The sequence below is a fragment of the Neolamprologus multifasciatus genome, chromosome 18 (assembly GCF_963576455.1).
Source record: "Neolamprologus multifasciatus chromosome 18, fNeoMul1.2, whole genome shotgun sequence".
NCBI classification, from domain to species: domain Eukaryota; kingdom Metazoa; phylum Chordata; class Actinopteri; order Cichliformes; family Cichlidae; genus Neolamprologus; species Neolamprologus multifasciatus.
Genome location: NC_140456.1, coordinates 18,956,947 through 18,982,176, shown reverse-complemented (window position 1 = coordinate 18,982,176; position 25,230 = coordinate 18,956,947). Strand labels below are relative to the sequence as shown.

At 39.6% G+C, this 25,230-nt stretch overlaps 1 protein-coding gene across 4 annotated transcripts in view; it reads left to right on the top strand.

The window, feature by feature from the left end:
* arhgap21b (Rho GTPase activating protein 21b) overlaps positions 1-25,230 on the top strand; it is a 37,521-nt gene that overhangs the window by 3,570 nt on the left and 8,721 nt on the right. Inside the window, exons 3-14 of one of the 4 annotated variants that reach the window (XM_085142032.1) lie at positions 7,689-7,871; positions 8,030-8,051; positions 15,134-15,226; positions 15,730-15,808; positions 15,889-15,943; positions 18,664-18,690; positions 20,034-21,606; positions 23,509-23,649; positions 23,844-23,946; positions 24,089-24,134; positions 24,451-24,576; positions 24,675-24,974. In XM_085142032.1, the coding sequence (XP_084998158.1) occupies positions 7,689-7,871; positions 8,030-8,051; positions 15,134-15,226; positions 15,730-15,808; positions 15,889-15,943; positions 18,664-18,690; positions 20,034-21,606; positions 23,509-23,649; positions 23,844-23,946; positions 24,089-24,134; positions 24,451-24,576; positions 24,675-24,974 (2,748 nt within the window). Of the gene's footprint in view, positions 1-7,688; positions 7,872-8,029; positions 8,052-15,130; positions 15,227-15,729; positions 15,809-15,888; positions 15,944-18,663; positions 18,691-20,033; positions 21,607-23,508; positions 23,650-23,843; positions 23,947-24,088; positions 24,135-24,450; positions 24,577-24,674; positions 24,975-25,230 lie in introns of all 4 variants that reach the window. The other 3 variants (XM_085142031.1, XM_085142034.1, XM_085142033.1) reach the window with 3 other exon arrangements.

Here is a 25,230-nt window from a genome sequence, read left to right as displayed (position 1 = left end):
TCAGTGTTTATCTGATTTAGGCTTGCTGCCTTTTTACAGAACCGTCTGCGCAGGCATCGTATGGTTAACTGATGGCAATCGGAAGGGAAAATTGACCTTCAATTGGATAGAAGTCGTCTGTTACTTCCTGTTGCGTTATGATTGTGTCTGCAGCGTCTCACGAGAGAACATAAGAGATGGGCTGTGTGATTCAGTTTTTCCTCACTGTGTTGTAAAACATCTATGTCTACACATGGAAAACTGTGTGACATGCTCTGTGTCTTGTTCAAACAACTAAGAAAGATTACAGATGGTTACAGACAAATCCAATAAGAGGGGATATTTTCCTTTTTCCTTTTTAACAACTGCTCACTAAATCAGTTTTCTTGAAAGCAAAATACCCGTTACACATGTCCCAGTGTTTTTGGTCCAAAACCTAAAATATAGGCAGTTCTATCAAATATGTTAACATGTTATTTGTTTTCAGCAGCTTGTATTTCTAGTAAAATTTGTGAGATAATGCCAGTGTTTTTGACATGTCTGCTCAGAAAACAAGTGGCATCAGTAATTTCACCCATTGAGGAGAATGAAAAATGAAAGCAAATGATCCTGCAGAGAACTGAAGTATCACTACAACACCTTGGTGCTGAGCTTTTTTGAATTTTTTTTTTTTTTTTTTTAATAATTCACTGCTAGTTTTTCGTGTATGCAAAGAGGCTTCTCCGTGCCCTCTGGGGTTTCAGTAACGATCAACAGAAAGTATGTTCAAAATTACAACCAAGGGGTGGGCTTACAGCTGCTGAGCAAGACTGTTTATTTACCAGCTTTAATGTTTATAACAGCAGCATTGTATGACAAACTCATAAAGGATGTCTTTCAGAAAAGTTGTTAACCCTGGCACATTCGACCAGCACAGTGTGGACTAATGAGGATATTAAGCTTTATAAGACAACGAGATAAGACAATGGATGTGCCGTGATTTTTTTTTTTCTCCCTTTTTTTGAGTGGGGGGTATATTTTTTATTTTTAATTATCACTCAAAGAGAAACCAACAGTATGTCTTGTTTATTTATTTATTTTTTTGTTTGTTTTTTTTTTTGGGGGGGGGGGGTTCTCTCTCTCTCCCCCTTTTCACATTGTGCAAAGCTTCTATGTGGTTCCAAAAAAACCCCTCTTTCACAGGTGGTGCTCTCTGCTGCTGACTGAGCAGAGTAGATTCAGATAGACGTGTTCTTGCAACAGGCGAGTAGAATCTCTGACAGCGGTACAGGAGATGGCTTGTCCCAAAAGTTGATCGTTTGGTTTTTAGTTGTTTTTGTTTATAAAAGATTTCTAGAGAGATTTATATGAGAGGTGACTAATTATACTGATAAAGTAGCTAAGCTGACAACAGTGAGAGGTGACGGAAAGATGATGATCACTGCTGTGAGTGAGAGGGGGTATCAGGTGCCAAGGTGAGATGGCATTTCCACATTTTAAAACAACGGAGATCAAATTACTGCTCAACAAACCAGAAGTCAAATGTGTGCTAGTAATGGAGTACACCTCGGCCTGAAGGAATGCCATTTGGGTTTTATGTGACACTAAGACCACATCCACACTAGCCCGGATAGATGTGAAAACGGCGTTTTTGTCTGAAAACGCTCCGCGTCCACACTAGCGTTTTCAGTCGTTGTCATAGAGTTGTGCGTCCACATTGAAACGGCCAAAAACGCTTACGTTCCAGTCCTGCGCTTTCGCAAAAGCGAGTGAGAATTAAAGAATTTGAAGAAAAGCTATCTGGAGCATGTACAAACTGATATTAATCTTTTTTAGGGCTGTCAAAATTGAGAGCAGTCAAAACAACTGCTGTATAATGCACTCCACTATCTTTGTTTAATTGGTCACATGACTGCATCACATGACTAAAATGCGTCATCGTTTTAGAAAGTCTGCGTTTTCGAGTGTCCGCATTGCAACGGGACAGCTCCGTTTTGAAATGTATGCGTTTTCAAGAGCGTTTTCAAAACGCTGCGTTTTTCCTTGGGGAAAGCGCCGTCTCCGTGTGGACGGGAGGCTAAAACGGAGAGAAAACGATGCGTTTTCAAACAAAAATGCATTAGTGAGGACGTAGCCTAAGGCAGTACAGAGAATGGTTTCACTGATGATTTGCACCTCTGTTTAAGTAAAATTCAGTGTAGATCTTTTCTTTTATTGTCAGTAATTGATTTAAAACTGTGAGATGTGGGCTGCAAACTTGTTTTTTGTTTGTTTTTTTACTTTAAACTTTTTTGGGGAAATACTGTATTGAACGAAGCTTCAAAAAGGTAATTTTTTTCAAACCACATCTGATCTGTGTCAGCATACAGAAAAAAAATCCCACATAAATGGCATTCAGTCATTTCCTTCTCATCCATATGTTACAAGTAGAAGTGTGGCATGCAGAAAATGCACCACGTGTCTGTGTAGACTGTAGACTGAGTAATGATACTTCTCCTAACCTTGTCCTGCAGTACAAGGCTGGAACGCCCAGTGCTCACCAGTGGCTCTCTGTATCATTATCTTAGGCTTTTCACAGCTAAGTGCTTGGTTTGGATGGGATGTGGTGTAGAATTTAGCAGCCCACAGAGAACTGTTTCCTCACATTTTAAGGTTATGTGATTGTACAGTGTTTTAAAGCTGATGTCATGTGGTGCATGTAATGTCTGATTTGGTGATGTCAGCAGAGGCTTGCAGACATACAGGCCTCGTAGTGTGGTTTCATAAGATTTGTTAACAAAGGACAAGTTGGAATTCCACTTGTTATGTTGTTGTATATCAGTTTTTTATATGGCACCAATGGTGTAGTCACCATAAAAACTCCTGGGGGATAACCACCTGTTCTTTGGATTCAGCATACTTGAAACAGTGTATGTACCCCTGTGTCATTTGTCAAAGAACATTTACTTCTGAAGACACTTATTTTGTCTGTGCATTAAGACAAGGTATGGTTTTTGATATGTTAAGGCATCTCAGTGCTCTTGTATGGTGCGATCCATACTTAATATTAGGGCTGCAACTAAAGATTCTCAATGTATTCGACTAATCTGCCAGTTTGTCTTTGATTATTTGATTAGTCAATAATTTTTTCAAAAACTCTTATCTTCGCTTCCTCGGGGCAAACCTCCTGTTTTAGGCTCCAGTACCTCACCTGCTCAATTCTGCCCACTTGTGAATATCACCCTGTTGACCCAGGAAACAAATGAATTTGAAAATAATCACATGTGTATTTTTATCAATACTCAATACGGCCGTCAGAATAAAAATGAAGTAAATAAAAAAATTACGTAATAAAAATTAAAGTGGTAGTAGTATTTTTTTTATTTTAAAGTGTGTAATTAGGAAACTAAAAATGGCTTCTGTCGATAAGTTAAAATAAAGCTTCAAATTCAATAAAAAAACTTTTTTTTTTCAGTCCAAAATAACAAGTTTGCAAAGTTTACAGATGATTCAGTTCAGTTCATGAATTCACAATTGCAGTGTACATGCTGTGGAGTGAGATGATGTTCCCAGCTGGTAATAACCATGCTAAAGGTGCGCTCTGTTATGACTTCAGCCATTTGACAGAGTGGCTGAAGTCATGTGGCTGAGTTTGTCTTTACAGGACAAACTCAGCTACACGCCTTTGATTAATACAAGTAAAACAGAACAAAACAGAATTAAAAAACAAACAAAAAAACGTTACTAATCACAAATTTGGTTGCATGTCATAGTTTCGCTATATGGTTTAGTGTTCAATGCCAATTGTGCTGTTTAACTGACAGTGTATTGGTTTACTATTGCATTTCACTCATTAGCTAGCAGAACTAAAAAGGTGTTCCCTTTTGCAAGCGTGATCCTGAGAAATTTCCGACAGGTAAGCTAACACAAACGTTACAGTACAAACGTTCACATAAACAAGGTATCAATGTGATGCACTAACTGAACTCCTTACAACCGACCCATTCAGAGTCAACGTCACAGGGTGCTGGTGTTTTAAATGCTCGTGCACTGCAGTAGTGTTACTGTTGCCACTGTCACATTATTTAATTATGTGGCCATTCTTTACCCAGGGAAGCATTTAAATGGTAGGACTCAACAGCGTACAGATGCAAGGAACATGGAGAAAGCAGAAGAGTGATGGTGGGTCTGTCTTCTTGTAGATGCATTGTATCTACTGTAATCTTATCTGTGTCAGTCTTTCTTACCCCTCTTTTTTTTAATTGATAATTTTAGTGGTTCTTACTAAAGATTTAGTCAACATTTGGGATCAATATATGGAACTGGGTTAGGTTTTACTTTATAGAGCAGTAATAGTAATATTTCCCTTAGTATAAAAACAAAAGCATCTGAGGAAAAAAATGAGTTTTTACAAAGGATGAGGAACACGGATGTCAGATACTGATTAGTCATGCTTACCTTTGTTCTTCTTGTTCTGTTGCAAATGTGGATTTGTTGTATTCAGGTATAGCAGGAATTTCAATGGCATGTTTAGGTAGGAAGACTTTTTAAAAAATCCATATAAGGCAGTCTCTAGATTGACTGACTGCCATATAAATGGTTAGTGTTTGTAAATTAACCTTGGTTTATACTGAAATAGTAATAATCTAAGCTGACCACTGTGCACCTGCCCATGATGATTATTTATTTATTAGTTTTGGTTTCGATGAGCAACAAGTCTTCACATTTAGCTTGGTCTGCGTGCAGATGGTGTTGCTGGATCAAGCAGTTATTAGCTCAAACATATTGAAAAACTACCATTAAAAACTCAAATACTGCATTTGTCTTAGCTTCCCAGGCTGTCTTTGACTTTTAGACCCTTCATTCAGAATAAAAAAGGAACTCTTTAAAATTACTTGGTAATTTTCTAAAACCTCTAAATATTTGATATTTGCTGCTCTGGTGATTATTTACCGCAGCAAAATTTCAATGTTCACTAGAGACACCACAGGAAGCTTTATTGTTGTTCTGTATCATAGAGTAAAAGACGCTGTGTTGCTAAAATCCCAAATTAGTTGACAGTTAGCTTTGTTTGTTGGGACCTGGGATTGAAATCTGTGCTCCTTGAGATGCTCCTTGAGATGCGGGGCTGGTCACTTTTAATTTCCAACAGACGTCCACCAGATTAGCTAATGCCTTCTCAAACCTTCTCCAAACTGCCTCACCCAGTGCAAACAGTCTGGCATTCTAGTGATTCATAAATAGGTGAGAGGCATTCATTTGTGGGCAAGAAAGAGAGGTGTGTCATATTTTGATGTGGACGTTCCTTTCATGTGCTTTTCTTTGTAGCCCCTTTTTCACAAGTCATGATTTTCTTTTATGTTGCTTCCCCTTCGACCTCTTCTCACAGTTGTTTAAAAGTGGTATCAACCTGGTCTGCCAGGTTGATACAACTCCTCCCCAACAATACCCATTTTTGTTGTTTGTTGTTTTGTATTTTTAAATTAAGTGAGGGAAATGCCCATCTAGAATTTACTGGAATGTCACATCATTAATAACTATGCGAGTGGCAATGATAACACTGCATGGCCAGACCATGTCTAAAGATCAAAGGTTGGGGAATTGTTATCTGGACTGGTTGCTAAATCTGATCCAGTAAACTGAGGCTGACTTGCCCTGGAGACACAAGGGCAGCAGTGCAGGCATTTCAAACATCCAGTCCTATCACCAGAAACAGTCTTCTGTGTACACATTTAATACAACCAGAGCTCATACAGACACAGACTTTAATGTGGAAGTGCTGGTATCACAGTACAGCCAAAGCTCATTCAAAGGAAAACCTGTTCTGCTGGTTTAATCAAAACACATGGGTGTCAGCTGCACCTGTAGCTCTGTTTCCCAGCCAGCTATTAGTGCTCTGGTTTCTTATCCTGTGTACATTTGAAACCTTTATGTGCCCTGGAGAGCTTGTGATGTTACTTGAAGTAAAATGTATTTCAAACAGTTTGTCCCTTTCAGCAATATATTGGTCAAAGTGGCCAAATAAGACTGTTAAGAAGGCTGTAGAGAGCACAGTGTAACATGCCTTAACTTGGTATACACCTTCAGGCATGCATAACATTTGAGAAGAGTCAATGAGTGTGAGACAGTCTGTTCAGTCTGCGAAGTACTCGAGCAGTTGGGTGGAAAGTTGGAAAGTTTTAGGTCTGTGCTGACAAACTGTTTTTTGAAACGTTTGTTTTGTCCGTTCATCACTGTGTGCAACAACTGTTTGGTTTTGCTTAAAACAAACAAAAACAAATTTTGTTTGTTTGTTTTTTTTAATGTGTACAAGCAAATTCTTTCAAATTCTTTTCATGGGTTGTTCGAAAATGGATGTAATTCCTCCCAGTTTTCTGACATTTTGTTTAACATTTCTGCCCAAGCAGAGATGGCCTGAATGCAAGCTCATCAAATTCTTCACATTGTTGGGGAAAGTCTGTGCTTCAGTGGGGAGGGGGAGGGTTTGTTTGAGACAGGATGAGGACATTTGATTTATTTATTTATGTTTATTGAGACTTTTCAAGGCTGATTGGATAGAGGTGTTCTGAAAGTTATAGTGGAGAATGACAGGATTGATATAAACACTGGCTTGAGATCAGTTTTAAAAAAAAAAGGAAAAAAAGAGGTTATGTTGGACAGATTTATAAGCTGTTATGTTAAATGTTAAGCTTTTTTTGTGCTTTTAAAATCATTATTGTCGAAGTGTTTTATTTATATTTGCTATATATTTGATATGTTATATTTATATCTGATGTACTTTTTTATGTTTGTATTTATTCTTTAAGACAATTTCAAGGAAAAAGTCCAATGTATTTTGCATATACATTCTCAAAACAGTGAGAATAAAAGCACATGCTTCTTGTGTTTGTGCATCCTGTCTTCACAGTTTGACAAATATGAGGAAAATAAGTGATTACAAAACCATTTAAGGCTTGCATTAACTGGGGGATGACTTATTAGGCAAGATACTTGATAATATACCATTGAAAGTGAAAGCCACAAAGACATTTGTGGACTTGCTGAACAAACTAATAAATAATTTATCCGTATTTACATTGTGTTTTACGCAGCAGATGCTGCCTTTATTGCAAACACAAACAGTAAAACGTGCAGTGATGTGAAAGTAACAGGCTTGCGTCATTTAATGACACTGTAGATTTTAATTGTATTTATTTTTTTGGGCCATCCTTCAAAAACTAATGAGAGATGGCCCAAAAAGTGTTTGCAAACTGAAATAGTAGTGCATATTTGAAAGGAGGAGTTCTGTGTAAAGGAGGCGTTGCTACAAACACGATACCACAGAGGTGTGAAGCTATAAATAGTCAGTAAACACAGGAGTGATGTCTAAAGCCTGACATGCTCTACTCCAGCTGTGTAAATGGGATACTCTGAAATGACTTGATGGTAAACACTGGGCAACCACTAATGTTTTTCATAAGCCCATTCTCCTCTACACTATGTTAAGCTGAAATGAATGACCCTGTGCTAATGCACAGTAATTCCTCTGAAAAGGATGTTTGTTGATGTGGGAATTTGTGGTGGCTTTTACATATGATGTAGTTCTGTTTTTGTTTCTTTTTTTGTTTTTTTTAAACTTTATCTTTTTATTTGTGCCCATTCCTAGATTATGTAGCTACATTTTTTTTATCAGAACTATTTTAAATCTTCTTTAGAAAAAGATGCTTCCTTTTTTTTTTTTTTAATTGCTTCTTAAAACTTTCTTTGTTCAGAGTGACACTCCAGAGTGGAGGAGCTTGGCTGATTCGGCCGCAGCGCCGTACCCAACAGATGACGAGCCATTCTCATGGCCGAGGCCGAAAACTGTGCGTTTGCATCGCACATCCCAAGGCTTCGGCTTCACCCTTCGACACTTCATTGTGTACCCGCCGGAGTCAACGCTGCACTACTTTCCGGTAGATTTCACATTTCAGAAACTTTCATGAGTTTTATTGACCTGAGTATTGTTTGTCTCTTATCACATAAGATAGCATTAAGTCAGCAAAAAGCCTAGTACTGAAAAGACTCTGACCATGAGCAGCAAAGTCACTTGAGGATTTCTGTGCTTTTACAGGAGGAAGATCATGGCCGCAGAGGTAAGCAGAAAAATTCAGCTGTTTCTTCTTATTCCTACCTTTCAGTACTGCTGAATCAGAGCAGTTCATCTGAATTGCATCCACCCTTCAGCTCTTTTTTTTTTTTTTTTTTTTCTCTCTAATGTAGTGAGTAGACAGACTATTTAATTCCACACTGTGGAAATTCACTTGTTACTGCAGCACAAGGGACAAAAGGAAGAGGTGAATTAGAGATGTATTAGAAAACAATACAAAAGTAGAAAAAAATAAATAAGAAGAACAGACTGGTAATTTTTTTAAAAAAATCCAAAATACTATATTATGTAAAGATAGTTACTATATGCAGTAAAATACACCAAGATTTTCCTTTTTTATGTGTACATAGAGTGCAGTGGGTACAATGTAGTTCCTGTGAAAGGTTTGTTTAGCACCACCTCTTTCTGTCCTGCTCTGACCCTCCTCACTACACATTTTGTTCTGGCTGCTTTTCAGCCTTTTTCATGCCCTTAGAAAGAGATGGTCTCAATTTTCAACAAGCTGTGTTTGACAGTGAGTTTTATGGTTTGGTTTCTTCGTTCTAAATATTCACACCCTGTCTATGGCAGACATATGTCAATCCATTACTGTTTTTTACCTTTTCGGTATGTGACCGGAGTAACCGGAGTAGCCTGAAGTTACCAATACGTCACATGCTTTGTTTAAAGTGTGATATAGTGAAACAGAAAGTAGAGAAGAAGAGAAATTAGAAAAGTGCCTGTAAGGTTTATTTGTTTGTAAGTATTTTTTTGGGATTTAGGCCAGTGTTGAGGAAATGCACTGTCCTTGAGTTTTCTTCAAGTGAGACTGAAAATGTCTAGATTCAATTACGGAAACTGCAGGGAAGTATTTTCAGATCTTTCAAACAATGTTATGTTGTCATTCTTCAATGGACACCGAGCATGTACTTGTACCTGTTGGGCTAGAATGGATTTCATTTAAATTTTGCTCCCATGATTTTGAATAGGAACGTTGGTCCATCTGCTCAACTTATTTTTGTGGGTGTCAGTAAATCTATGAGACACTTATAATCACGGCAGAGCAAAAAATGTGCTGGAAAGTAGCCATGTAAATTTGCTTGCACATGTTGAAGTTATTTATTAAATGTACAAGTAATCGTTTTGTTTTCTTACAAAATGGAAAGCCCCATAAAGTCCTTGGAAAATCATGATCTAAAGTTGTTAAGTGTTAGTGTGTAGTGGTTAATATGAACAAAGTCTAATATTTTTCTACATTTCTGAAGAATGTCTTTAGTGGCCATCTTTAAGAGTGTTGGTCTTTTTAAAAAGGAAAATCACCTCTGGGTATTTTTTTCCCTTCACAGTTCAACAAGTTAGGCCAAATAGAAATTTCAAGCTGTAACACTTTACTATTAAAATCAGACCTGTCTTTCCAAGCTAATCTCTTAGGTGTTTATTCTAATAAAACTATTATGAACACTTTCTGATACTTTATACAGAAGATATTGAGCTTGCTTATTGTTCAGATGTAAAACCTCATTACAGGAAAGCAAGGTGCCATTAAAGTATATTATTTTTGTTTCACCCCAAGAAATTGAAACACTTTAGAAGCCCAGCGCTCTGCCCAGGGCTTTGCTGCTTTGGATCAGGTAAGCCGGAGAATATTAAAGAATCCCGGTAGTTTTATAATGCTCCTCACAGGGGCTCACAGGCAGCAAGAAAAAAGCGAACCTGAGGGCTTTTCAGTCCAGTCTGAGTCAGCAAGCAAACAAACATGCTGCCTCCCCAAAACGTGGAGGATAAAGCTGCACTGTCGTACCTCTTTTTTGTTGTTGTTATGAATCAGTTTTTGACGTGTACTTCTCTATTCAGAATAAAAATACTCCAAAGCAGTATTCTATAGGTTTATTTACAGTGCAACTCGGTTTTATTATTGTGCAAATGGTCCCATCAGTTTTGTGTATTTTTGCAAAAAAATCTGTCGGGGCAACAGTAGAAAGCAAATTGATGTGGGAAGAATTGGATGAAGTAGAATTACTTACAGAAAGAGCTTCATTGCATAGATGACCTTCACATGAAAAGGTGATGGAAACACTAATAATGTAAAAGGAATCATAAAGAGTTTTCTCAAAAGTTTTTAAGTCATTTAAGGAACTTGACCTTAATGGATATGGATGAAAACAGCAAATTACAGCAACAGACTCATGTTTAAGGGTGGCTGTCTTATTGCTGCTAGCCTTCACCACATCCAGGTTAAATGTTAAAGTTAATAGAAACTCATACAAGGATGTTAAAAAACAAACAAGAGAATTGGTATATGTGAACTATCCGAAAAAGAAAATGACCTTTAGGACAGTCCCCAATGTGTCTAAACAGTTTAATAAACATAGTTTTGTGCGTCAAAATCGGGTTTCGGGTTATTTGGTAATTAGACCTCAGTGAGTCTTAAAAACACTGCATCCACCCTAATTTGCTGTTGACATAACTGGTCATTCAGATGAAGGCTGGTTGTCATTCTGAAGACAGAAATGTGAATTTACTTAAAACCAACAAGCCCCCCCCCCCCCCCCCCCCCAAAAAAAAAAAAAAAAAAGAAAAAAAAAAAGAAAAAGAACAAAAAGAAGAATCAGTGTTATGGATGTGCTGTGGTTATGGTGTGCACAGTGCCACATCACCATCCATTCACAAATTGTACAAGAGTCCGCTTCTTCCCAAGACAAAGATGCTCTGTCATGACTCGGGTCACGTTTGGGTTCACCAGTGATCTGATAATTGCTGCCTTTTACCTCATTCACAGCTCCGTCTTTTTAAAAACTGCTTATGGGGGGGACAGGCATTAATATTTGTTTTTAACCATGAAGCTAATTTATGGTGGGTTATTCAGTTTTTGCCTAGAAATTATTTTGCACTATATTTTAATAGTCTTCATTAACATAACGGTGAAGTCTACATAGATAAATATGAGTCAGCTGTAGGCACAAACTTCTCTTGAGTTTTCCTGGAGCAATCCAAACCTGTTCCTATTTTTCCATTTTCTTGGAAAGGTTTTTAAAGGAACACTCAAACTTTTTTGGCATGTGCATTTGTTTTTGTGTATCTGTGCCGAACATTGAGAAATGAATTTAATCTTTATCTGCACGTCCACGTTTGGATAAAGCAAACAAACGCGTATTTCTCAAAATGCTGGTTATGTACAGGAAATGGTTTGGCGCCAATGGGATTAGTGAGGTGCTAAGCTTATGTGTGAGCTATTATACCTTGGTGACATTAATACTGCCATTTGTTTTAGTCTGTCTCTTATTCAGTGCAACTCCCAACATGCATCTAGATGTTCTTAGTGGCATTTCTAGATGGCTTCATTGAAGAAATTAGGACTTGCAACTTCTCAGAATACCACCAGATGGAGCATCTCTTTTTGGTGTAGCAGTATGGGACTCTTGTACTATATTACATAATGTCCCCAGGATGTGATTCTGCATGAGTAATTACGGGTGTGTGGAAAGGAGGGGGAGAAAAAATAAATAAATAAATTTTGAGGTTGGCCTGGTGTAAAAATAATTAGCTTTATCGGCCTGTCAGTGGCATGATCGTTAGGTGTCTTACAAGATCATGTCTGAATTTCTAAACAACAACAAATGTGGAGTATTTTAATACTATCACGCCTGCTCTCATGCTGGCTTTTCTGTCTGCTCTAGTTTGGGATGACTCACTAGCAGAATGTTAACGATTGGGCCACTCTTTGGCTGTGCCCGGAGCTTTTGCTCAGTTTATAAGGAAAGAGTGGGTGTTGAGGCAGCTGAACACACTGTCACTCTACCTCGTCTTAGTTTTAGTATCACCCCCCCCCCCCCCCTTTTTTTTCTTCCTCTTTTCTATGGCTCTGCAGCTGCTAGGAGACAGGAGCTGCATGACCAAACGGTTTTCTTTCTCTTTTATCAATGTCCCTAAAATCACAAAGCTCCCCTTCCCTGTTTAATTTTTTTTTCTCCCTCTTTCAATCAGTTAATGACCATGTCTATTTAAAACTGAGAAAGAATTGGACAGACCACACGGTGTACATTTTAGGACATCGTCAGGTCTCAGGAAAAAAGTTGTCAGGTATCAGACTCACACGAAAAAATGTCAGGTCTCAGACTCACACGAAAAAATGTCAGGTCTCAGACTCACATGAAAAAATGTCAGGTATCAGTCTCACATGAAAAAATGTCAGGTCTCAGTCTCGCATGAAAAAATGTCAGGTCTCAGACTCGCATGAAAAAATGTCAGGTCTCAGAACACGAGCTATCAGACAGAGAGAAAATCTTCCTGCAGGTGGCGCTGTTGTCACGTCCCACCAATGACTGTAGTGACAGCTGCAGTCACGGAGAAACTTGCGTATCTCTGTTCGGGAATAGCAGCTAGAGCGTAGGTTCCTGACGGAGGGCCAGCGTTTACGCTTCGAAAACAAGACCGAGTGTTTTAACCTGACAGCCGGAGGTGTTCTTCAGTAAACTGGACTACCCGACAGAAGGACCCGAGGCCCCGCTGCACTGTTTCGGTAAATTAAATGTGTTTGTAAGCTACTCCGTAACTACCGTCCTTAGCTAGGTCCTGAGAACTAGCTAGCTAAAATGTCAGGGTTCGTTTAGCTAATCTGTGCAGGTGAATGCATTTACTAAAGAAATCAAGAGAAACGCCCCGGGCTGCTCAGTCACTAATTACTGTTACTGTACTTTTATTACAAGTATTATACTGTAAAAGCAACAGGCTGCACCCTGCTTCAGCTCCTGTGCAGAGCTGAATATTAAATATGTGCAAACAACAGCATGTTTTCAGTCTCTTGCCACATCTGTAAAGACAGTAACAATTTTTTTAAAAGCTTGTACTTCAGTAACTCCTCATTAATCAGTAACTATGGATTAAAGTACTGTAGTGTACTGTAATACTGAAAAAAATGTAAGAGAACAACTTCAGATCCTGAGTGTGTGAGGACAGAAGAATCAGCTTTATTTCAATTTTGAGGGATAAAATTTATATCTGAGTTTGATGATTCTGTTGTCTTTGTGATTACAGGAGCTGCCCTCATCGAGTGACAGCAGACAGATCATCCAACATGTTCATATGTTAACTGTAAAATGAACTGATGAAAACAGTACAAAGATTAGAGTACCACATGTGCTGTAGTGAAAGCTTCAGCTTTATTGATAAAGTTAAAGACAAAAAAACAAAAGGATTAATCACTCATGTAACTGTGTCACTATATATCAGCATTAACAGGACCTCAGTTTGGTGTTTCAGAAAGCTGCTGATCTCAGACCTGCACAGCTTCCGTTTTAAACACTTGATGTACTCAGCTGTATGAAGAGCATATGAGATTTTCTCTAACACAATTAAATAAAACCTGATGAAGGTCAAAGGTCATCACTTGTATGTTGCACTACAAACTTGTCATCTGGAATTCATTCACAGTTAAAGTGATTCAGAGTTATTCATACCAGAGTAACCAGAGAGGATCACATATTTTTAAATATATAACTTTCTACAGGACTGAATATCATATATTTATATAAAAGTCTGGAGCCTTTGGGGAGTATCCGAGTATTTATAACATTACACAAAGCAAAGGTCTCATCACAGTGTTCATGAAATGCTGGGTTTATCCATCTCCTGGGGCGGGCCTACGGAGGGGTGCTGAAGATTTCCCTGTGAGGGAGCTTCAGTCTTCCTGGTGTTTCTTAAATGATGCCTTTTTGAGTGGGTCAACAGAACTTCTGGCACAGGACAGCTGTGATGAAAGAAATGGATGGACCCAGGAAACCCAGCTTGGTCCTGATGGTCTCCCTCACTAGTTTCTCCCGGGTGAATGTAGCTGTTGATATAATATGGACTCTATTATTAAATGATAAGAACAAATTAGACTACATTACTGAGACGTTCTGCTGATGTTTTTAAAGTCTCCATGTTACCAGGATGTAGAGATTTAAACAGTTTTAGATCCATTACACTCACAGTCTTATGTTAAAATCTCAAAGGACAGCATTATATTTTTGATATTAACAGAAACTCTGGGCTTCTGTAGAGTGTGCAGATGATCTTATCGCTGTCTAAAAAGGTATAACAAAGCCTAAGGAGTGCTGAATTCTTCAATAACACAGACTATTAGAGTAGCAGGTGTGTAGCGTCGGTAACTAGCTAGCAACAAGCCTCCAACACAGTGCGTATGCTAGCGGCTAATCTAGCAAACGAATTAACAACAGAGTGATTTTAGAACTATAAGATGATAAACTGTGTCTTTTTTATAACAGTGACATGGTTGTATTTACCTTAATTAAACCAGTCGTCAGTCGCGGTAAACCAGCAAACAAAACTCGAGCAGCCGGGCTACTAAAAAGTGTAGGGGGGCGTGTTTGCGGTCATGTCCAGCGGGTGTGTGGGCGGGAGCGTTACACAGTCTCTCCACCTCAAGTCACTACTCCAAATTTGCAAGATGGCAGCCTCCATGTGAGACTGAGACCTGACTTTTTTTCGTGTGAGCCTGATACCTGACATTTTTTCATGTGAGTCTGAGACCTGACATTTTTTCATGTGAGACTGAGACCTGACATTTTTTCATGTGAGACTGAGACCTGACATTTTTTCATGTGAGACTGAGACCTGACAACTTTTTTCCTGAGACCTGACGATGTCCTAAAATGTACACCGTAATCCAGGCATAATGTTGGTTTGCATCCTTCCAAAGCTTGCGACAAACCTCTCTGTTTTTCTCATACGTGACAATTTATAAAGCAATTTTACGTCTTGGGGTCAGCTTGTTTTTTGTTTTTTTTTGTTTTTCCAAATTTTTAGATTTAGTTGTGAAAAAAGGGCAAAGGTTAAAAAATGAATCTACATCATAGGTCTGCTTGTACTTTGGTAAGAAATTGTTGTCATTTTTACTAAACATTTAGGATTTTCTTCTCTGAAGGTTTTATAAATCTTTTCTTTGTCAGGATTTTCTCTGTTATGAAGTTGGAAACCTCATTAAGAGTAAATTTTTGGAACTACCCTGTAATACATTTGATATGTTTTCATGTGTTTGTATTGCATATGGTTTATAAATAAGTGTACTCTGTTCTCTACTATCAGCAGGAAGGCAGCGAAATAGACTGGAACCAATGGACACTATTTTTGTGAAGCAGGTCAAGGAAGGTGGCCCTGCTCATGGCGCTGGACTTTGCACAGGTAATGATCTGTCAAATGTCAGCCAGTCATCATTATTTATCAAAAACTACCAAAAAGAGGTTGTTCATGGGGGTGTAATTTCGTGGAAGTCACAGCATTACAACAGAAGAGGCATATTACAGTAACACAGAGTCTGCAACTTCCTCTATGATATTGTCCTACTGAAAGCATAGGGGCAAAAATGCAAGGAGTGCAGTTTTAAGTTGTCTTGACATTCCTTTTGCTGTTATGCACAACATAAGCCAGGCCTGCTGCTTTCTGCCAGGTACCCTAATGATTTTAAGGATTTTAGTCAATACGGAACCCTTCAACCACACTTATTGAAAACTTTCATTATGTTACTATGTTATTTTTTTTCTTACTAAGAAGTCATAGTCATGTGCTCAAGTCTTTACTTTCTGTCATGAGCACATGTTTCCCTCACACAAAGAGCTTGAAGTTTTCCTAGGATTCTGTCACTGAGGTCACTCAAGCCTTTTCTTTTTGCTTTTGTTTTCTATCAGGTGATCGAATAGTGAAGGTGAATGGAGCAAGCATCATTGGGAAAGCTTATTGCGAGGTTATATCTTTGATCCAAGACAGGTAAGACTGAGTATGAATTTGTGTGCTTCATGCTTGTTGATTTACTTGCACTGTTTAAAACTTCTTTTGTTCCCCTGCAGTGGTGACTTCCTTGAACTTTGTGTGATGCCAAAAGATGAGGATGTACTGCAACTGGTAAGTTTTCCTTTGCAATCCTGTTTTGAAAATTAGCTTTAAAATTTTTTTTTGAAAGAGTGCTCTCTTTTCTCTAGCCTTGTAATAACTTCTATTCAGTGACAGAGCTGCTCTAGTTTAAGGTGTTCATGTCGGGACAGCAGTTATGAGATGTAGGCAAGCTAGCTTATCCCATCAGAGTTTCTATCTAGGCCTCCTAATCAGGCCAGAGCACCCTTTCTGTCCTCCAGAAGTGCTGCTTACAGAACTGCTGAAATGGCCCAAAAGGAGCGGTAAAGGAAGCTTTATTAAAAACTACAAATCCACGACAGTAACCTGTGCATGTTGTGCAATACTGTTACTTCTCAGAAAATGCAATGTTAAAAAGGACTGATTTTAGCTGGAAGCTAGATGGGAACTGAGATCAAATATTATGGAAAGAAATATGAAACCATTAAAATTAGGTTACTGATAGTTTGGTTCAATTTTGGATCCAGTTCCTAAAATAATAGTAGTAGTAATAATAACTTTTAAAAAAACCCAAAATGCATGCATCAGTTGTAGATTTTTATTTATTTATTTTTTTAAATATTGCTATAGAAAGTATTTTGTCGGTGTTAGAATAGTTTGCATTTATAGGTAGCACAGGCAATGCATTTTTGCTGGTTAAAAGGGCCGACATCACATTTGAATTATATCAGCTGTAGTTAAACAGTGCTTATCATGTTACCAGTGTCAATGAAGCGGCACTGGTAACAGGAAGCTAATGTCCTCCCTCAAAGCTGCTTGTGAGCTAAAAACCACCTTTAGTTGTGGCAACACTTTGTGATTAAGAGTCAGGAAAATGAGAAGGTTTAAACACAGGAGAGTCCCAGTTAAAATGTAAACAAATACAGTAATTTGAAGTTTATATTTTGGAATCAGTTGCTGTATGACTTGGTAATGTTATTGCTGTTATTTTAGTTTGTGAGAATGATTAACATTAATTAGCAATCAATCCAGCTTTTTCTTTTTTTTTGGTTGTCTCTTTTTACGGTTTTTGATTGGAGGAAAAATTGATTAGTAATGATCTAGGTATTACAAAAATGGTGGTAGTTCCAGCTTTTCACCCAAAAACGTGTGAACCCTGTGTGCTAATCACACAGCTCAATATTTAGGGTTCATATACTATTGCCTTTGTCTTTGTTCTTTGTGAGTATTGCATGTCCCCAAAACAATTTAACGTGCAGAGATAAGTCCTCATACCTATGAACACTTGAGATCTCATCATTAATCTTTCATGCATGCTGCAGGCAGCTCTTTGAAGCTACTATGCATTTTGCACAGTCAGACAAAAGTGAAAGTGTACTCATCTGTTTCATATCTATAGCAAATTACTGTAAGTGCTTTGTCAAATAGCTAAAGAATACTCTCCCTAGGGGTTGTTGTTATCTGACATCCTGTTCATTAGTTAGATAATAAACGAGCTGGGCTCGCTGTGTTACCTAGAAAAACTCCTTAGGGGTCATTTATGGCTAGATTAAATTCTCATAATAAACTTGATGGTTAATTCAATGAATCATTTATTCTGGCATCCACCTTTGCAATATCAAAATCCTGTTTAGCAAATGGTCATCTCTCTGCAAGCTTCACATTTCTCCCAGAACAGGCAAGTTATGTAAAACGTTACATTGTATGTATAGCATTTTAATGAGTCAACTAGAATTAACAAATCATCTAAATATCAGAGAGAAATAAATTATTGGTCACATTCCCTTGACTACTCCCACAGTTCTTTTCTAGTAACCAATTGACTGTCACTCCACCCCTTCTCCCTGATAGGTTCTCCTTCCCCCCTGCCTCCATTTTTCCCATCTGTAATCATTCACACAGTTCAGCCTCAAACACGTGTGTTGTTAAATCCATGGTTGCAGTGTTGCAAATGGCAAACATGCGCACAAACGCGCGCGCAAAAATATATTGATGTAGGCACGAATAGGAACTGTCCATAAGAACAAGAGGATTATTGGAGGTGCTGGCAGCAAGACGTTACACTTTAGGAGGCAGCACACTCAGTGCTTGGAGACAGGCAGCAGTTGCTTAGCAAAGAGATGGATTGAAAATTGTAGGAGCAGAAAAGGGAAGAGGACGGCACACCGTGAAAGCAGAGAAAATACAGCGGAGGGGGAAATAAAAGGAACACGATGAATGATGAGCTGAAACCAGAAGATAAAATCAGCTGACTGCCCTGTGTTTTGAACAGGTTGATGCTAAGGGAGAGGGAGAGAGGAGGATGGAGTGGGAGGGGAGCTGTACCATCACAGCTGAATGTATAATCAGCAGCTGCTGCTTCTGTCATGTGAGCAGTACCAAAGGGAAGGAGAGGGAGACATAGACTGGAGGCACCTTGTTCAGTTAGCGTAATATTCTGGCTGAATATGGATAAAACCGTGAAGACATGAGAGCAGCATGAGAGGCAAGCTTCTGCTCTTGTCACCTCACCCAGGACAGACTGGCATAGGCAGGTCGTAACGTGGCAACCCCCTGCTTCATCTTTCCTTCTTCATCCCTCTCTACTGCCACTGCAGCTCTAGTATATTTTTAGCATGTCAAGCCCAGCTATGGCTGATTCATGTTTTCTCCCCGATGAATCTGTTTTGTTTCTCCCAACATATGCATTTTCTTCTGCTGGCATCTTTTTCTCTTCCACCCTCTCTCCCATGATTTCTTAACGCTCTCGTTTTCTCACGCTGTGATGGCAGCCTATTTCTCTGGAGACTACTAATCTGGTAAGGAAACTGAACACTGGGTAGCCTCTTGATGTTGACGTGTTGTGCTTGCTGTATCATTTTGCATATGTCATGCGTGTGTGTCATTGTTACTGCTGGATGTTGACTTCAGGTTTTACATGATTGCTTTTCAGTTGGCTCGCATGAGTGTTTAATACTCAGCTCCGTGCTCATGATTGAAATGTGTAGACTGTAGAAATGGGCGATGCACTGTGCCTGCAGTACCTGTTAGATTGAACACTTCAGTAGGCATCCAGCTGGCATCTCAGCAAGGCCTCGCCCCTTCTTCATTCTCCATGTCAGATGTCATTAGTTTGATAAAGGCCATTGACCTCTGAACGGTAAAGGGAAGAACTGAGTCTGTCAGTGATTTTTGTGAAACACACAGCTTTATGAAAGGTTGTAAGGCTGTTGGGATCAAAGTCCTCATACCTTTACAGGTCTCATGCTTTGCTGTATGTACAGTATGCTGAGTTACCAGATAAACAGCACATAGTTTAATGTGCTAGAAGTTTTATGTTTAGGTTTGTATTTATTAGAAATGACTTTATTAGCATCTGTATGGAGCATGGTTTTCCGAACGTTGGATAATAACCAGGGGGGATAAATATAGCAGTTTCTCTGTGAGTGATAGGAACCGGTTGTCAGTCTGAGGCTGTAATCTGTCAGTCTGAGGTGGGTAAATGGAAACATTGGTTATCTTTCTGCATTTCTGTCCATTTATGACAGTTTTTATGTTATCGATTTTGTTCCCATAAACCAGTCGGTTAGCTTATTAATATACTGGTGTTACAGAAAGTGTCACTGTTGGGGCTAAATAAGTTCAGTAGGCTTGTGCACCATTTGCCAATTATCTTTTGGTGTTAGCGTTTGTGGTAAATGTTTGTTTCTTGGATGGGCGAGACATTTTTCCTTATACTAAAAATAACAGCTGTTGTGTAACCACAAGCTTGGAGAACACAGGCTGTAATGTTGTAGAAGCACCAGTACACCACACTGTACCATTTAAAAATAAAATAATGTGTTGGAAACATTAAGTTTCTTTTAGTTAAAAATGATTTTCTTCTTTGGTTTATATACTGTACTAGCCTACGTTATTACCATGAGAATTCTAAATAAGGACCAGATGAAGAGCATTGACACAGCTGAACTGCCTGAAACGCCTCCGCATTCACTCACACTGCAACATGCACTGCCCACACACATACATGCAGTAACATTTGTAATATCACGCTTGACTTCTCTGTAAGTAGCTAGTATCAAACTGACGTGTGTTATGCACACTTTGCAATTGCTACTTGTTCTCATCTGTTATAAGCATTTCTCTGTTGCTGTGTTTCTAGGCCTACTCCCAGGATGCCTACCTCCGTGGCCACAGTAGCTACAGCGGAAATGCCTGTCACATTCCTGATCCACCTTCAGTATGCTACCCCAGAGTAGACTGTAAGCCTACGGGCATGGCCCAGCCGACAGACTCAGTGGGGCAGGTCTGCCGAGCGCCAACAGCACCTCCAGACCATGGGTACCGTAAGGAGATTACTGTGCCCCCAACACCACCTCTGGCATCGTATCCTAAGAGCCAAACAGCAGTGTGCATGCGCAATGACAGTGTGAGGACAGTGGTAGTTCCTCATAATACAGCCCATATGGGGCGCATGGTTCCAGCACACAGGATGGAATTTATGGAACCTGCCTTTGTTAGGGGGAGGCCTGGGTCACTGGCCCAGTATCCTCAACCTCGAAAGGCAGATGTCTATCCCGGTGGTCCTGGAATGGTTCCATATGGAGCTCAGGTGTCAAACTACCCAGGAAACCACCAGAGCATTGATTGGCGCACTTACCAGACATACAGGGAGTACATTGACAACAAAGGGATCCATTCTCATGGTAGTCGGACTATCCAGGAAAGGCTGGACAGTTTACGAGCTGCTGGTCAGGCCAGCTTTGGCCCTACTCATCACGTTATGCGGGGAGACTGGGGTCCTAAGGTGATACGGCGAAGGAGTACTTCCCATGACCGGTCATACCAAGGACCTCCACCCCACCTTCAAGTTGCCCCTCGCAGTGCCTCACAGGATCGCATGAGCAGTGCAGAGAGGATTAGTAATGCAAGGAACTGGCCCCCTCGAAGTGTGTCCCAAGATGGCCTAGTTCAGAAATCCCGGGCCCGATCCACAGACTATGTGGACCCTGCAGAGCTGGCCCGGCCCAGTGACAGGAGAGGGGGATATGGAAGGGCAGACCAAGGTACGAGGCTCAGTAGGCAAGCCATTCCCAGGCAGGCCATGGTCTACAGGCCTTCTGTGGGATACAGTGGCGGTATGAGGGGGCCCCCAGTCCCTTCTCTGTATACTAAAGGACATGATTCTCTTCAAACTCGCTCTTCACCCATGCTCTCTGACAGACCCTTACATTTTGCAAAGAGTTCAAGTGTTGAACATTCTTTTGCTGACCAAAGAGTTTCAGGCAAAGTTAGCCCTGCAGGCCAAGCTCTCCAGCAACTTCAAAGCAGGGTGCGGGCTGAAACCATGCAACCTGTTGAGGTAGGCAGAGATGCAGCATTGGTAGGACCCAGATCTTCTTCATGCTCTGCTGACAAAGAGATGCCCCAAAGGCCTAGCATCCTCAAGCCACCTCACTTAGATTCCCAGAGTCAAGTAAATGGGCAAAGCCCCTCCGAGAGTATCGTGGTTCTAAGGGAGAAGCCTCCATCTGGAAAGAACCCCAGCCCCCTCCGGCAACCCTCCTACATCCTGGCTGTCAATGATGATGGAGGTGACTCCACAGCCGATGTGGTGGCGTGTTGGCTTCCTAACGATGCACGTCGAGAGATCCAAATGCGCCGCCTTGGGGAACGGTGTAACACCTCCTGCTCCAGCAACCTGGACGAGTCTCTGGACTCCATTCCATTCATCGGTAAGAGAATCCGTAGTAAGCCCTGCTGCTGTGCTGCTGCTCGTTGTCATGGCAACAACAGCAGGCCGTAGTAACATTGTTCAGACCAGTAGTACCAATACTGTAGATGGTTGAATAGCATTAGCACTATAGGCACTAATAAAAATCAGTTCACAAGTGGTGGATGGATGGAAAGCTGACTCCGATGCTTGCAGGTTAACTGACACCTATGGTTTCACTGTTAATCTGATTCGGTGTGTGTAAATATAGCGGTGGGGAGATGCAGGCTGTGTTTACAGATAAACTAATCTCCCTGGGAAGATGATATTAATCAGTTTTTGTGGCTTTTAGTGTGTGTTTGTGGGATGTTTGATTTAACCAGGGCAGAGTGAAGGATGGTTTAAGCCTTTTAGATTATATTGAATTTCTCTGATACATTGTTTTCTTGGATGTTCTCTCTTCAAAACAGATACATTACACTTAAATAGTCACAAAATTGATTTTGTGATGATTAAATTGTTGTTATCTCTAAAGTAACTATCTTACTATGAACATGTCAAGTGTATGTCAGGTTTCTTGTAGTGTTTTGCTTTTGCCTATGTGTGTCTACCATTTTAAAAAGGGCATTTAAGTCTGATGAGAATTAAAACGGTCAAAATATAATTGTTTGCATTAATATAATAATAATAAATAAAGGGAACAATCACTCTGTTTAATGTTGTGGAATAATGTGGATATTGCTATTATTACATTTCTAGAGACAATACTGATGAAATGCAGATGGATGACCTTTTGATTTTTAAGAGGACCCGTCCCAAATTTTTGAGGGATGGTTATTACAATGTTTTTTTTCTCTTTGTTTCTTTTCTGCATTCTGGGTCCTTTTGTGTGTCCTCCATCTGTCTCTCTTTACGTATGTATTATGTATTATGATCTGTCTGTCCATCTGTCTGCCTCTTCGTGTGTCTCTCTAAAAATCACAGAAAATGGTAGAAAGGCGATCGGTGAGAGGGGATAAGCTAACGGGGATAAATTCACTTTACTTAAATAATATAGTTTCTTATTTTGACTTTAGACAGTAGTAGCTGGTACTTTCTATTCTGTTTTGTTACCTCTTGTATCAGTCTGCTAAAAATGTGAATTTTATTGAATAACTATCAGATTTGTTCCATCTATTTAAAACGATGACTTTTTAAATAGACAGAATTTATCATGGAAACAGTAACTTTCCATCATGGAGGTCCTGCAGATTATTTTGGGTCTCTGGGAAAATTGCTTAGGATTAGCTAGAACCACCCTCTTCTTGTCTGTCAGGAGTATGAGCTGTTGCATGCAAAGTGCTGTTTATTTGAAGGGTTACTTCCTCCTATATTGACCTTATCAGATGTTTGAAAAGGATGGAAGACTTTAAATTTAGTGATGGAAACAACTTTAGCAAAGTAGCTGAAGTAATCTTTTTAAGGGGATGGTGACATCCTTTTTTCATTGCCCCGTTTCAAAGTTGGGCTCAGGCTTTAACTAGAACAGTTGCTTTTAAATTTAGCTCCAAAAGCCCCATGGCTGCCGAGAGCAGCTTTGTACTCTGAGTAGTTTCAGACTTGATGTGCCAAGAGTGGGTGGTACTTGAGAATTAAAAACTTCCTTCTCTTTCTTGCTGCTAAAAAGGAAAAGGCATTAGATGACGATGTGTTGCTGCACGTTAGCTATTGGATTCACAAAAAGTGTGATTCTTTTCCTCGTTTTTTTCCCCCCACTTTCTAAATTCCACAGATCATAGTTATTGAAATACAGATCAGTGAGTCATAGCGCAGCAGTCCTACATTCTTGCAGACAGATACTGAAGTTGGAAACGCATCATATTATAGAATATATATGATGTTTATCTGCATCTGTGTCTTCACACTAAATGCTTTGTGTTCATAGATGAGCCAGTCAGCCCCAGCGTTGACCGGGAAGCTGCTCCTATTCCACCCTCTGCTGTTATATCTGTTGCGCCATCCACAGCTCCCTCTGGTCAAGGCTCACCATGTCCTCCCATTCGACGCCAGCTGTCACATGACCAAGGTAAAAGCCACAAATAATCAAAATCTGCCCCCCCCCCCCCCCCCCCCCAAAAAAAAAAAAAAGATTAATTAACTAATAATGTAAATACTTTTTTTTATCCCATTGGTCATTTATCTGAGGGCCTAATGTAGCTCTTACTAACAGTGATTTGGATTCTAAATAAGTTGCATACATATTTCACCGTTACTGTGTAGAGTCCTTGCGAAGTGCTTTGCTGGAGTCTGACTCAACAAGCAAAACTGAGCGGTCCAAGTCCTATGATGAGGGTCTGGATATCTATCAGGAGGAAAGCAGGGCGTGAGTGCATCTTGAACAAAATCACTGCTCTTAGTTTTTATATATATATATATATGTATATATATATATTTGGCTAAGGAACAGTCTTTTTTTTTTTTTTTTTGCCTTTCTTTATTTTGTCTCTTTTGTGCCACTTCTTTAGGAGATCTTCCAGTAAGCATTTGCCCAGCTTCAGGGGGCTGAGAAAGGTGAGGAAATTTAGGATCAGTTGCATCATTTTATGCTGTGTCAAGGTATTGAATCAGGATGGTCAGATGATACCAGTCTTTGTTTCTTTTAATTTGAGAACTTAGAATATTCTTCACAATGTGGCTTCCATAGAAGTTTATTTTTTCATATATTGTCCTGTAAACTTCCCCAGTTTTGCAAAATCCCCAGTCTAAATCCACTCTGAGATCTTGGCTGCATGTCATTCTACCCTCAGACTCTTGCCACAGTTCATGTCACCGTCTTCTTTCAGCTAATAATCCCAGGAAAAAAAATGTCATATATTCACACTTGCAGGCTCTGGATGGGCATAAATCATCTGGGGATTCTGGCTCTCGAAGGGACTCCTCTTCAGTGATCTTCTCTGATTCTTCCAGAGAAGGGTTGCTTAACTTTAGGCAGTTCAGTACAGATAAAAATAAGGTATTTCTTTACATTCATGTCTTCATCTAACACTGTAACTATCACTAACGTTATGATTTCTAAGCATTTCTCTCTCTATCTCCTTTCTTTTCTTATAGCGTGTTGGTGGGGGAATGAGATCATGGAAGCAAATGTATGCTGTTTTACAAGGTCACACCCTGACCCTGTACAAAGACAGGAAAGATGCACTGTCTCGCTCTTCAGGGCAATCCGAGGAGGAACCACTGCGAATTAGCATCGAGGCCTGTCTGATTGACATCTCCTATAGCGATACAAGACGCAAGAATGTGCTGCGACTAACCACCTCAGACTGCGAGTACTTGTTTCAGGCAGAAGGGAGAGATGACATGCTGTCTTGGATCAAAGACATTCAGAAAAACAGTAACCCAGATGAAGAGGTTCGTGTGTGTGTAGTAAGACCAAATGTTGTGTGCTTAACTGCAGAGCCAAGTGATGGTTATGACCACATGATGAGTTGATCTCTCACAGCCTGTCTGCCAGCTTAAGTGGTTTGATTATATTTCCCCCAAACTTCCTAAAGTGCACCAACTCCTGGCTGGCCTCATGCTTTTCTGTCCTATAATTAAAAAATTGTTATCAAGTCAGAACATAATACTGTAGTACTCATTATTTTTTTTAGCACACTAGCATGTG